This window comes from Pleuronectes platessa, chromosome 11 (assembly GCF_947347685.1).
Source record: "Pleuronectes platessa chromosome 11, fPlePla1.1, whole genome shotgun sequence".
NCBI lineage: Eukaryota > Metazoa > Chordata > Actinopteri > Pleuronectiformes > Pleuronectidae > Pleuronectes > Pleuronectes platessa.
The window spans coordinates 18,614,486-18,627,865 of record NC_070636.1 but is presented as its reverse complement, the minus strand read 5'-3'; the positions used below and the strand labels follow the sequence as shown (position 1 = coordinate 18,627,865).

Genomic DNA, 13,380 nt, shown 5'->3' with positions numbered 1-13,380 from the left:
GTCTGAGCCTCTTTAAAGTGTGGTCTGTAATTATTACCGTTTTTTATTATTTATTTGTTTGAGTCACTTACAGGTGAAAAACAATAGACTGTGCATAAATAAATCTTAACGAGCCGCTTGTGGGGAGCCGAAGCTAAGTTTAGCCTCCAGACTACACTACCCAGCATGCAGCAGCACGTACACTGGCTCTATTGGTTGACGTGCGCACGCCCCTGACAGCGTGCTGCTCCTCTGCTGCTAACTGAGGTGTCTGAAGAAGCCTGCAGAGCTGCAGTGGACATTCCAGCCAGTCAGCAGCATGGCGGCTCCCAGCAGCGTCTTCTGTCGCTTATTACACAGGCACAACTCTTCTCCTCTGAGGAAACTCTACCCGCGGCTCGTGAGCAGCGGCGCGCGGCGGCCATACTCGCACCAGGAGACTGAAGTTGAACTTGGGGAGTCGCGTGAAGCCGCTGCAGCCAACTTCGGTCCAACTGTGACGAGCAACCAGAGACAGGTAAACACGCAGGATTGGTTCTGAACATGGGGCTGTGACACGCGAGCTGACGTCGGGGCTCCGGTCGCTCACAGGCCAACACGGGCGCAACTCGGTAAACCAGCAATAGCGATTGCGACACAGTCCTCACTCGCACCACCTTTAAAGGTCAGTAAGTTGAGCCTGTATATAGTGTATGTGGAGAAAGCACCAGCTCCACTCACATGTGCGGACCATCCTCTGGTCAACTGGATATCCCTCAAAACACCAACACAGGCTCGGAACTCATGTCTGCAACTAAATGTGCATTGTTTCACAGCCACGAAACTATTGGTTAATATTGTAATCTTAAAGTGGTTCTTATACTGTATATCCTATTAGATTGTATGTATGTGATCTCAGGGTTAAAAAGTATTTTATGTTCAAACAAAAATATATAAATGGAGACATAAATAGCAGCAATTGTATTTTAGGGTGAGGTGATATCATATTCTTTGTGTAGCTCCTCCAGAGTTTAATGGTGCTTAGCAGAGAGAGAAAAGGAGAAAATTCTAAGAATATCTACAATTGAATAACCAGTTCATAACAGACAGAGAAAAGTAAAATGAGGTTACACTCAAAAAGATAAACGCCCATAAAAGCCTGTTTGTCTCATCTTAATAGGTAAATGTCCTGATCTGGGAAAAACCAGCAGAGCTCCATTGGCCAAACACAGGATTTAAAAAATGAATTGAAAAGTTGTTACACATTCAGATATAGTTACTAATCAATAATAAAGATCAATAATTCCAATTTAAGATAATAAAATATGTAAAACCAGCATTACAAGTTTAGAAATGCAACAAATAAATACTGATAGAAATATCAGTATAAACAATTAAAACAGTTAAAGTGTTACTAGCTTCCCAAATAAGAAAATAAGAATGAAACAAGAGGAATGCACTCAAGTTAAATATCTAACCTGCTGCCGAGTCCCATGCTGGCCTTTGTGCGTCTGACATAACAGCAGCCCACTGTAGAATGTCAAAGGTCTGGATCAACTCGCAGTGTGACTGATCCTCTCAAGCCTTTTAATGTGTGGATGCTTTTATTCTAAGGTCACAAAATCAGGATTGTCACCTGTTCCATGTTATAACACACAGACAACACAGAACTGCTGTTTCATACTCTGCAGGGAAATCCCTCAGCCACAGACTGAGCACAAATATTCCCAGACAAGACACCGATAAGGAGAAAATAAACATACTAGTGTGTCAATAGTAGAAGTTCTTGTGGTTGACGAAAGAAAAGTAAAAACACTGCAAGACACAGTGGTGCTAGTGTACCCTCATTTCTACTGGGTTTTTGTGTCAGATCAGCTTATATCTTCCCTGTTTTCTTCATCTCCAGAAGCGACTGAGAGACGACAGTTTACTTCCCTTCTCAGCGTTCTTGACCGACAACTTTGGCCGGAGGCACAGTTACCTACGGATCTCCCTGACAGAGAAATGCAACCTGCGCTGTGAGTACATGTTCTTGCTGAGATGTATTAAAGATGTCATTAAACATTTTGGTTATTTAGTGACAAATGCATCTACAGCTGCTACTGCTACAACACCTCATTTAATTCTCATGGGAAGACCGGTGTCAGTGTCAGTTGTCAAATTCTAAAATGCTTTAGCAGACGGATATCTGTTGACCAGGCTGTAGAACTTGGATCTTTGTCATCTTACTGAAAGACAGCTCCATGCGTCCAAACATATTGGGAGTCTGTTACAAAGAAGAAGATACAGCGGAAGAGGGGAAGTGGCGTTATAGTTTTTCAAAAAGCCATGTATCTTTTCTTAAAGCCAAAGTTTTGCTCAAGGCATGTTATTTGAAATAATTTCCCTGCATTATAAATGGAATGCAATTTTGTATTGTTTCTAGCAATAAAGGCAGATCAGTTTCATAAAAAACTGGTTTAACTTGTATGTAATGGCTTGCCGCAAAATAGTGTTAAAAATCTAATCCTATCAAGATGGCACTGACGTGAGTGGCAGCCAGACCCCCCCTCAAAGCACACTGACTGGGCAGAGGAGTACATACAGTGGCAGAGTGCTGTCTCAGTCCTGCTCAACAGACAGACTGAGGTGGTCTTTCATCCCCCAGTCCATACAACTTGCACACATTAACCGTGTCACCATTACAGCCTATGTTTATCTTTTATTGACTTTATAGTTTTTATATCTCTAGTCTTGTATTTTAAGTTTTACTCTTGCACCTTTTTTCTCTTAAAAAAAAAATACACTTAGATCTGATGTTCTACTTGTACTCAAATTTCAATGCAAGTTGTGATGACACAAAAACCCTGAGAAGACAATGTAGGATGTATTCAAATTTAGATCTCTGGTTTAATATTTTCCTCATGTTACCTGCAAATCATGTTAATCCACCTCAAATCTACTGCTAATGTAAAAAGACTTTACAATTACATCAGCACAATTATCAAAAATACAAATCAAATCTGCTCACTATGGGGCCATCAAACAAGGCAAACTCAGAGCTGTCATGTACACAGTTCAAACCTGAAAGGATGAGGCATCCGCCATGTGGCCAGCCAGGTCTCTTTGTTCAGTAAGGAGTGTGCCAGGTCAGGTGACTTCTTATATGGGTTCTGTAGGTGGAGCCACAGGAGGAAGTAGTAGGCCAGGTAAGCGAGAGGAGGGGAAGTAGAAGATTATCCAAAGAGTTGTTTGATGAGTAGGAAAATGATGGGAACAGAAAGATGGTAGTCAGTGCTCTAAAACACATCCTTCAAAACAACAAATGAGATAATATACTTGGTTGAATGGACTGAATATTATGGGTTAAAGTCTTGAGAAGTTTTTTTTATATTTCACTCCTCTTTCACTTATCAGGTCAGTACTGTATGCCAGAGGACGGGGTGAAGCTTACACCACGGAGCCAGCTGCTGTCCACCTCGGAGGTCCTGACCCTGGCTCGCCTCTTTGTCCAGGAGGGGGTGGACAAAATCCGCCTCACCGGAGGGGAGCCCCTCATTCGACCCGATATTGTGGAGATCATTTGTAAGAATCCATTTTTGGTTGAAAAGGGGATCCTATCCCCCACTGATTCCTCAAATGATTGTGCTTGACACTTTTCATAATACAGTAAAAGCAGATGTAGTGACAGTCTTTTCAGAGGAAAGATTCAGCATTTGGTTTAAGACTGAAGATTCAATATCATTTTTAGCCTATTGACAAGATTAAAGTTTTCGTGACGTGAGGAGAGAACAAGAGAGGAAAACGATTTTTCAATGCAAGTCTTTGTGTAGAGACACGATGCAGGAGCAAATTAGTTTTCACAGCTTGGCTATGTGATTCGCCGAATGACCATTGTCACCTAATTCTACTGTAACAGGCTAATTAAGCGATGAATGGGTTCAGTCTCAGCCAAAACAAAGCAGTGTGACCGGTAGCTAATGTGTTTGTAGAAAGAGGAGCATGGCCTCGTAGAGTTTAGCAATTATGACTCATCATGTGCCTGGCCTCACATAACTCCCATTAAGTTTAGTGGAGTGGATCATTTTGATTAAGTGGAACCAGTATCTCAATAGTACATCTACCACAGTTGTTTCCTGGAAAAAAAATAGTTAAGAGCCATGCGGAGAATCATGAGATCATCCATGACATTTGCTAAATTTTTGGAATCAAGCAAGTGACGCATCTATTCACATCTTTGAATTGACTTTATATTCAATCTTATCAGGCTTTGTGTTTGGTCTAAACACACCATCCTGCCTCATGTATGGTTCAATTATTTTCAATTTATTAACACATTCTTCTCGACTTAATTAAGACCTGTATTGGGATTAGGTTAAGTTTGACCTTGAGAACTTCCCTGAGGATTTCTTTACTCACGTCCTCATGCTCCACCACAGTTTTCTCTCTTTGGGTCTCATACTCACTCTCCTGTTCCTCTTTCTCATTCCTATTTTCCCTCTATAGCAGAACTGAAGAAGCTGAAGGGCCTGAAAACCGTAGCGGTAACAACCAACGGCATGAACCTGGCCAAACTTCTGCCCAAGCTGAAAGATGCCGGCCTTGACCTTATTAACATCAGCCTGGATTCACTGGTCCCCGTCAAATTTGAGTTTATCGTCAGGCGGAAAGGTAGAGAAAACTATTTGATCCATAATATCAGCTGAAAGACATTAGAAACAGTTAAGTTTGGAAAGGTAATGGCACAAAAAACAGGGATGAATATAGGACAAAGAGATAAAGTACAGAAGGTCAGTGTAAAGTCGTTATTGCTGTCAATATTTAATTTGATTCAGTCTGCAGTTTCTTCAACAAATTCCAGCTTTACCTCTAGTATATGATGTAATATCCTCTTACTCTCCTGATTCTCTAATCCTTAATATGATGTTAACTAAATGAATACTGTATATATGTGGCTACAGTTGTGGTTCCATTAAGTTACAGAAGGAGCCTGTTAGCTCTGAACACTTAACAGCAGGTGAGCGCGCTGAGGAGTTGGCTTGTAGGAGGCAGACACAGATGGATTGGCAGAGATTAGGGAAATGATGGAGAGAGAAAATAGAGTAATGGCAACATTGGTAAAAAGAAGCAGCTTTCTGAGCCAGTCCTTTTCTCTAACATCTGATTTTGAATTTGTCTAGAAACAAATGCCCAGCCTCAAGATGGAAGGCCAAAGCAAATTATTATTATTCAAATCCTTCAATATTTCTGAATGCAGTGAGGAGTCTTTCATTTCAGTTCCTTTTCTCACTTCAGCTAATGGGTAATCCTTAATGAGATCATTGTTACAACCCAGTCCAGAAGAAAACCCAGTTGCAACATGATGAATGAGTCTCCCTTCTTCTCAGCTCCCAAGAACCACCATCAACAAATTATTACATCCTGTTTACAGGCTTATTAAAACTCTTTCATCAGGCTGGGCCAACAGCTTAAACTTACCTACTCAAATGAAAGAAACAAAATGACAAGTTACTAACCTAACTCCTAATCCAAAAAACAGGAGAACCCTAGGGTCAGGTCTTAACACATTTCACAAATTACAAGTCTGGCTTGCAGGAGCTGGGGAAAGCCGTCTTCTTAACCTGTGAGTTGGGAGGCTGGAACCAATCAGCTCGCTGGAGACGAACCCACACACTCCCAGTCAATCATCCACTCAGTCAGTCATTGAGCCAAACATAACTGCAACACATCACAAACAAGCACCACCCCAGGGAGAGAGATCCACACGGCAGATCAAAGTACATACACCTATGCACAGGACCTCTCACACGACCTCTGGGTTGTTACATCATAAAAACATTTGTTGCTTTTTATACACATTTTCTAGCTGTTGGCAACGACTTATACAGGTCCTCCTCTGCCCTCTATTGATCGTGACTCTGAAGTGATACCAAAGCCAATGTCACATCATGATCTTTAATATTTAGCTGTCAAGAATACTTTTTCGTCTTATTTGTTATGTTTCCCATGGTTTGGATGGTTGAGTTACTCCTTTGCATAAAGGCAGTGAAAAATCAACGCTCAAAAGTTGCATAATTATATATAATTATATCCAGGGATTTTTGTGAAGCTACAGAACCTCACCTTGTTCAAATTCAAAAGGTGTCCCACAAGGCTCAGCCCTAGGACCTGTAAGTGACTGTTTTGCAAAGAAGTGCTCACAGAGGTACAAACTCTAGTTCATATCTCCTCTGACGTACAGTTCAGAACATTTGAGCAGAAGGGGGCTTTTTGCACTGACCTCTAACCTTGTTGTTGCTTGTGTTTCATAAACTCACCAGCATATTCCGACATAATAGCAGACGTTTTTTTCTTGCACAGTAGGAACATAGCAGTTACCAATTAGTTGGGGTCTAGTTAGTTCAAACAAAGAAGCCCATGCTGAGAGGTGACAGTGCAAACCACTTGCTCCAGTATGCTGCTCCTTCTAAAATACACAAAAATATCCCAATTAATCACACACCATGTCCATCTTTCATTTGAAATGATAGCTCTAAATTTGAAGATACCACACTATGCTGACATGTTGGATGCAAAGTGTTGATTTCTTGTCTGAGCTAATTTCTGTTTTTTTCCTCAGGGTTCCACAAGGTGATGGAGGGCATTGATAAGGCCATTGAAATGGGCTACAACCCTGTCAAGGTATCTCATTCAGCTTTGCTTGCACCTGTTTACTTTTAACCTTCCCCACATTATTAACTTTTGCAAATGATTTCACTTGTTTTAAATCTGTATTTGTGTTAAGAATAGAGCAGTAAGTGGAGCCAAACACACAACTAAGAAAACGGTGCTCTGTGAATAAAAGTTTAATGAGAAGATTTCTCAGAGTGGTTATACGGTGACTGGTTATAGGAAGTCTCTGGCACGGTCGTCGTGCTTTGCGTTGTTGTGGATGAAGCCAGGGAGATCACAGAGTGATCAATAGGAGACAGGGAGAAAACAGGAAGCTGGTGTTACAAATCCCCCCCCCATGTTGTTCTCCTTTTGTAGTTCCTTACGGCTACTCCCTCACATCTTTCCTTTAGCTTGTGACGTATTCCATAGGGGTCAACAAATAGTGGTCAGGAAAGGAGATTATCTGACTTTCCAACCGCAGCCTCAGTATTAGATGGTGTCAGATGTGTGATGAGTTGTTAGGAGTTCCAGGGACCCAGAGAGGGGAGACCATGACAATCTGTCCTCTTTTTCTTAATGCTGTTTTTAATGATTTTTTCCCTCCATCATTTTCACAACGTGAACAAATGTGTCAGGATCACAGAAGCACTTTTTCTCAAACAAATGTGAGCAAGAACTATTTTTCGTGAAAAGTTCCCTAATGCTGTCTTGATTATTGTCAGAAGCAACAGTGAAGCTCTTTATAAAACCGAATTATAGATTTGTATAATTTTGTCTTGAGGAAAACATTGGCTGTTACTTCCTTTTGATTGAAAACTGCTGTGGCAGCAGAGTGTGGTAGAAAATAGTGCTGATGTAACCTTTCATCCGACACTTTGCCCTCAAACCTTAGTTACTTGGCTGCTTCCTGATTTTACTATATAACACAGCTAATATCTCAACAATATTAAACTGTGCATTGAAGAAATGTTATGACAAACACACTAATGAACACATTTACATCTAAACATCACTTGCATAAGCATCAGCCTTTGAAAATCCCTCACTGACTATAAAGCAGTGGAGGAAACATTTAGCGAGCAGCTTCTAATTTTATACCAGGAATGAGCTTATTCATGTTAATTCTGTCAATAAGTGAACGACCGGCCTAAAGTGAACCTGGTTATTGTTTGTGTGATCTCAGCTCGCCATTGTCAGAGTTCGTAAATCATAGTTTGTGAGGGAAGATTCTTCACACTGTAACATCACTGTACAACCACAAGTGTTTCTCTATTACCAACAAATCCAGCAGAGTGAGACATCTTCTTTCTAGCAGAGAGTATCACGTCTCTGAACTTTCCCCATCGAACTTTCATTCATATCATATCAACAATTTCATCATATACAAAAACTATGATAAAAGCATTTATTTAAAAACATGTGAGATTATGTACGAGATCCAAATTGTGGGCTCGTTGCAGAATTAAACCACATGTCTTATTTTAGACTGCAAAAAATATGTCTGAATGAGATATCAGGGACATCATTAAGCTGTCGGTTTATTTTGGCAATGTCTTGTCGTTTGAACTAATTGATACTTTCATTTCCATTAAGTAATTTGACCTGTGCGGGTGCTAAAGTATCTCACCACTGTGGGACTTATCCTTGCAGCTGAGAAACAACAGGTTTCTGAGCCATGTCTGAGCAGCTGAGTGATATGTGGCTTATTGTTCTGTGCTGCCCCCTGCAGGTCAACGTTGTGATCATGCGAGGCTTCAATGAGGACGAGCTACTAGATTTCGTGGCGCTGACAGAGAAGAAGCCTGTGGAGGTTCGCTTCATCGAGTACATGCCCTTCGATGGTGGGTGCTCACTTCAGTCTCTGTTTTACTCTACAGGTCAGAATTCGTATATAGGCTTCTTTTACCGGGCCGAACATGATTTACTACTTTGACATTCAAGGTAATTTAAATATGGGAATTTTGCAAGAATAATTCTGCCTACAGTGCCCATAGCTGCTACAACAGATTTGTTCACAGTGTTCACAATGTTCACAGTGTTCTGGTTTGTTTCTGGTGACTCAGCATAGCTTGAATTTTTGCTACAGTTTGTTCTTATTGTGTATGTTTTTAATAGTTTTTCTTTATTTGTGCTTGTATTTACATTATTAACGTGCTGCTCATGCAGAAGTCACTTTGGTGCTGGTTGTAAAGTTAGTGTAAGATACCACAGCTTGTGCTATGCTGCACGCTACACTGACCCCCACTGGTTCGTCCCCTCTCTGCAGGCAACAAGTGGAACTTTAAGAAGATGGTGAGTTACCAGGAGATGCTGGACCGCATTAAGCAGCAGTGGCCCCAACTGGAAATGGTTCAAACTGTACCCACAGACACAGCAAAGGTCAGTGAATACAACTGTATTGCAGATTAGTAGGAATTCAGTTCATCACGGCATGAATTCCACAAGATGTTAGAAATATTTCCTTTGGGATTCTGGTATTTTATCAGCTGACACAAGAAATAATTCTCAACCACGTTTCTGTGTCTTGTTCCAGATATTTAAAGTGCAAGGCTTCGAAGGTCAGGTGGGCTTCATCACCTCCATGTCCGAGCATTTCTGTGGCTCCTGCAATCGCCTGCGCATCACTGCAGACGGGAACCTCAAGGTAAAGCTACAGTGCTTCTCCAATGATTTAATAGAAAGATTGTTTTTTCTAATTAAGGGTCTCACTCCTCGCTGTTTGTCTTCTCTAAGGTGTGTTTGTTTGGCAACTCTGAGGTGTCTCTCAGAGACGTCCTGCGTTCCGGAGCACCAGATGAAGAGCTACTGCAAATCATCGGAGCAGCAGTGGGCAGGAAGAAGAAACAGCACGCAGGTAGATTTGTGTGAAGTTCATTCATACACATCGATAGTGGGGTGTGATTACTGGAGAGTGTGAAGTGATCTCTCCCTGTTTGTCATTTTAGGCATGATGAGTATCTCCCAGATGAAGAACAGGCCTATGATCCTCATTGGTGGGTGACATGGCTGTACGTACAAATGTCACACACTCACTCTGTTCTCTCACTGCTCACTTCAATACCAGTGTTAAGATGATACGTTTAAAACCGCAGCGATACCTAAACCGCGCCGGAACACGACGATTCATAAGAACTGCTTTTTGATTACTAGTATAAATTGGAAGTTGACAATTAAAAAGTTACAAGTTTAAAGTTTACTTAACTTAAATATACAAATATCAATATTTAAAATTGATGACGCTTTAAACATGCAACAGATGCGAAAAGAAATACGATTTTGTAGGCTAACAATATGTTGAGTGTCTGAGTGGCACCGGATCTCTACTCATGATTTATTGTATCATTGTCATCGCAGCACCACTGTACATGTTTATTTTGACATGAATGTTGTTTGTTTATGTTGAGCAGTTTCAGTGACTGATGTCCTTTTGCCAACAGAGTCTTTGACAGCTTCTCTGACAAACTCACATGAGAGTCAGAGGGCTTCCTCCATTGTTCCCCGGCTCGCAAACGACACACTCCCCTCTCGCACAACGGCTCCTCACGCAGGTCTTTCAAGCAGCAGAGTCCTGAGTAGAGAGCGGTTTCTGTGCCTTTCAGATCACATCGCTTCAACACCAGCAGACATCGTTGGCTGCTCTACAACCTTAACGAGTGGGGGAACCCATTTGTGGAGGGAGAAAGAAAAACCTAACGTTACGGACGACCTCCACAGTGTAGCACCGCCCCTCCGCACCACACGCACAAATGTCACAGGCCACATTAATGAAGACTGTCTCAGGTACGCACAAGCCAGGGGTCCTAAAGCTTTTAGGAGCCATGTACACAGGGACCCAGGAATATCGATTTTTTGCACATTGATGAATCCCAAAATATATCTTAACCATCGCAGTGTTCGACTGTGCCTCAACCACAACTCCAGCCAAGACCCCAGCGCCAAACTAAGACAATCCGTGAGTGATCAGAACAACACTCACCTGAATGGAACCACCGAGGTCCAGCTGACACACACAGACGCCCAGGGCCGAGCCACCATGGTGAACGTCGGGGGGAAACTTCCCACACGTCGGACAGCCACAGCACGTGCCACTGTCGTCTTGGGTCCCACCGCTTTCCAGCTGCTTCGAGATAACCAGCTGGCGAAGGGTGACGCCTTGTCAGTGGCGCAGTTGGCTGGCATCATGGCTTCCAAGCAGACCTCGGCCCTCATCCCGCTCTGCCACCCGCTCCCTTTAGACCACACCTCTGTCACCTTTGACCTGGAGGAGCTGCAGCACGCCGCGGTCATAACAGCAACGTGTAGCACCACGGGCAGGACCGGGGTCGAGATGGAGGCTTTGACGGCTGTGTCCGTGGCAGCGCTGACCGTCTATGACATGTGCAAGGCAGTGAGCCATGACATCATCATCACGGATGTGAAACTGGTCAGTAAGACGGGCGGGAAGAGGGACTTTCATCGACATCCATGAACACATCCTCAAACAGTGAATCTGACGCAGGAAAACTGAGAAGCTTCAAAACTGACTGTTTGAATTTTCACTTGGATCTTAATATTTTTCTACTAAATCAAATGAATACCATGAAAGTGATTTAAAAGAGGTTATAATCTCAAAGAAATGCCACATTAAGTGTTTTTGCCTGCATCTGCTAAACTCTGGCTGTAGCTCACTTTATAACCAGTGATATTTGACCTGTTTAGTTACTAAAACCGCACTTATCTCCATGGACCGTATCTAAAGATGGACGACGCATCACCACGACTTCCAAATATCCAGAAATGACTTAAACTTAAAATATCCCAGATACAAACGCCATGTTGCACATTTGTAGCCATAGTCTGTGCAGCACCAATCAGGACAGTAGCAAGGTAAGATAACGGAACTCGACCAATCACGGGTCAGTACCAGCTGACTACCAGTCAGTCATGATGTTGCCTTGTTATCATGTCATCAACAAACTAATTTAAAACAAATTTAGCAAAAAAAGTTTGCACTTGAGCAAACATCAATGAAAATTAGAACTTTACTTTAACTTTAGTTTGGTTCATGCCCCATCAACTAACATGGAGGAGGCATGGTTTATGACTTAAAGTGCAGCCAGCCACTAGAGGGCGATCAAGATGCTTTGGCTGTGACGTTGTCCACCTTTATATACAGTCTATGCTTCTCTTACACTAAATGAATCATGTTATTTAAACAGCATTACATGTTATCATGTATCTAACAGTGTTAAGCAAACAATTACAGTGTCATATAAGAGATCGTTTATTTTAATACATTAACAGTACGATCAACAAGTGGAGGGTTTGGAATAGATTTAGGGCTGCAACGTTTCTCTTTGCCTCTAGAGGGCAGCCTAGTATTCCTTTTAAAAAGCCTCGGGGAGGTTTTCAATGAAGAGCAAACGACATGAATGTTAAAGTTGATTGAATAACTTATGAAGGTCTACACAGAATGAAACAGAGTGACGAGAGCAGAGAAGTGTGTGTTTCTGTGTCCTGGCTGTTTCTCTCAGGTTTGTGTCAAACCTATGTCTTCCTCTCAGTACCTGCTGGAATTAACAGAAGGTTTTTGTGATTTTAATTAATTTGTATGTTACGTGAACCTTCTCAGTTATTTGTCAATGACATAATTAGTGAAGAAATTGTCTCGAATTGAGCATTTAATTGACTTTCATTCTTTTTCTTTGTTTCAGTTTACCTCTGATATAAAATGTTAATGACTAAAATGACAAATAACAAATTACACTGCCTAAAAGAGTGTAATTAATATTATTTGTTGTTTAATATCGGCTTAATATATATATAATATTATATGAGCATGAATGAAAACCCTGATGCAGCGTATTTCACAGTTACAAACTCTAGAGCAGCAGCTCTAACATATTGTCTTTGAAGAACTCAGTATTGCCATTTTTGTATTATAGCTTTATTGCCTCCAGTTCACTGAAATGCACCGCTCTGTTTGAAAGAATTTAATACAAACTGTGAGTCACTGGAGGCTTGTAGAGCATCTAGGCACCATTTTCTAACATCAAGCATTCTACTGTTTCCTATATGATGTCTTAGCTTAGAAGATGAGAGTTGTGTGACTCCACAAGTGTCTGGCGTGTCCAGCACTCACCTGGATGTAACCACAGGAGTCACAAAGTACAGACTTTTCTGTTTATCAACAAAGGACATCATGAAATCTTTCAGCTGAAAAATCCTTGTTTTTGTAACAAAATATATTTTTAAGACTAGCAGACAGTTAATCCTTCAGCTCCTGAATCACAGACTATTTGCCACTCTAGGTGAAGTCCCCTGGCTGGAGGAGAAGGATAGCGGTGTCCTGTTGTCCTTTCTGGTGATTCTTTATTTGAACAATCGGTTGCTGCTTGTTCTCACTTTCCTGGGATTATACCACCGTTGCCCTTTTTATACATATTAAGTAATTTCTCATGCTGTTAATCCCTCTGTTGTCCATGGTGGAGGTTTATCCAACCATCTCTTCCAGTACACATGTCATATAACAGTTTGTCATTCTCTGAATTATCAACTTCTTAACTGACTATAGGATTGATTAAATATAATCTGGAGTCAATACAGTAGGTAAGACATGTAGGTAAAGAAATGCACCAGTCTCGATACTCAAGCCTCAGCTCAGGACAGACGTGTCTGAAGTTGAATACTTTAAGATCCAATAATCTTTGGACTATTCTTTATTATAAATGCTTTGACATTAGCATATATTTAAACAGCTTTAGTTTGTATATATGCTAATGTAACAGGAACTCATATATATTGAAGAAT

The 13,380-nt window shown here is 41.3% G+C and overlaps 1 protein-coding gene across 2 annotated transcripts; it reads left to right on the top strand.

Moving 5' to 3' along the window:
* Window positions 1–228: 228 nt before the first annotated feature.
* mocs1 (molybdenum cofactor synthesis 1) lies at window positions 229–12,783 on the top strand. Of its 2 annotated transcripts, none has more exons than XM_053433834.1 (11): window positions 229–496; window positions 1,865–1,976; window positions 3,355–3,522; window positions 4,444–4,608; window positions 6,557–6,618; window positions 8,321–8,432; window positions 8,858–8,970; window positions 9,125–9,235; window positions 9,325–9,445; window positions 9,537–9,584; window positions 10,029–12,783. In XM_053433834.1, the coding sequence occupies exons 1-11, from the start codon at window positions 299–301 to the stop codon at window positions 11,057–11,059; spliced, it is 2,241 nt and encodes a 746-aa protein (XP_053289809.1). In that variant the 5' UTR covers window positions 229–298; the 3' UTR covers window positions 11,060–12,783. The 2 variants fall into 2 exon arrangements, with proteins under 2 accessions (XP_053289809.1, XP_053289810.1); XM_053433835.1 differs by having other exon boundaries at window positions 9,537–9,599; window positions 10,029–10,170.
* Window positions 12,784–13,380: the final 597 nt, after the last annotated feature.

Bases quoted from the DNA above. Each gene is read 5' to 3' on its own strand.
- mocs1 (XM_053433834.1), top strand. From the start codon at position 299: ATGGCGGCTCCCAGCAGCGTCTTCTGTCGCTTATTACACAGGCACAAC. The intron at 497-1,864 runs GTAAACACGCAG...CTTCATCTCCAG, and splicing joins TGACGAGCAACCAGAGACAG to AAGCGACTGAGAGACGACAG. The intron at 9,236-9,324 runs GTAAAGCTACAG...GTCTTCTCTAAG, and splicing joins CTGCAGACGGGAACCTCAAG to GTGTGTTTGTTTGGCAACTC.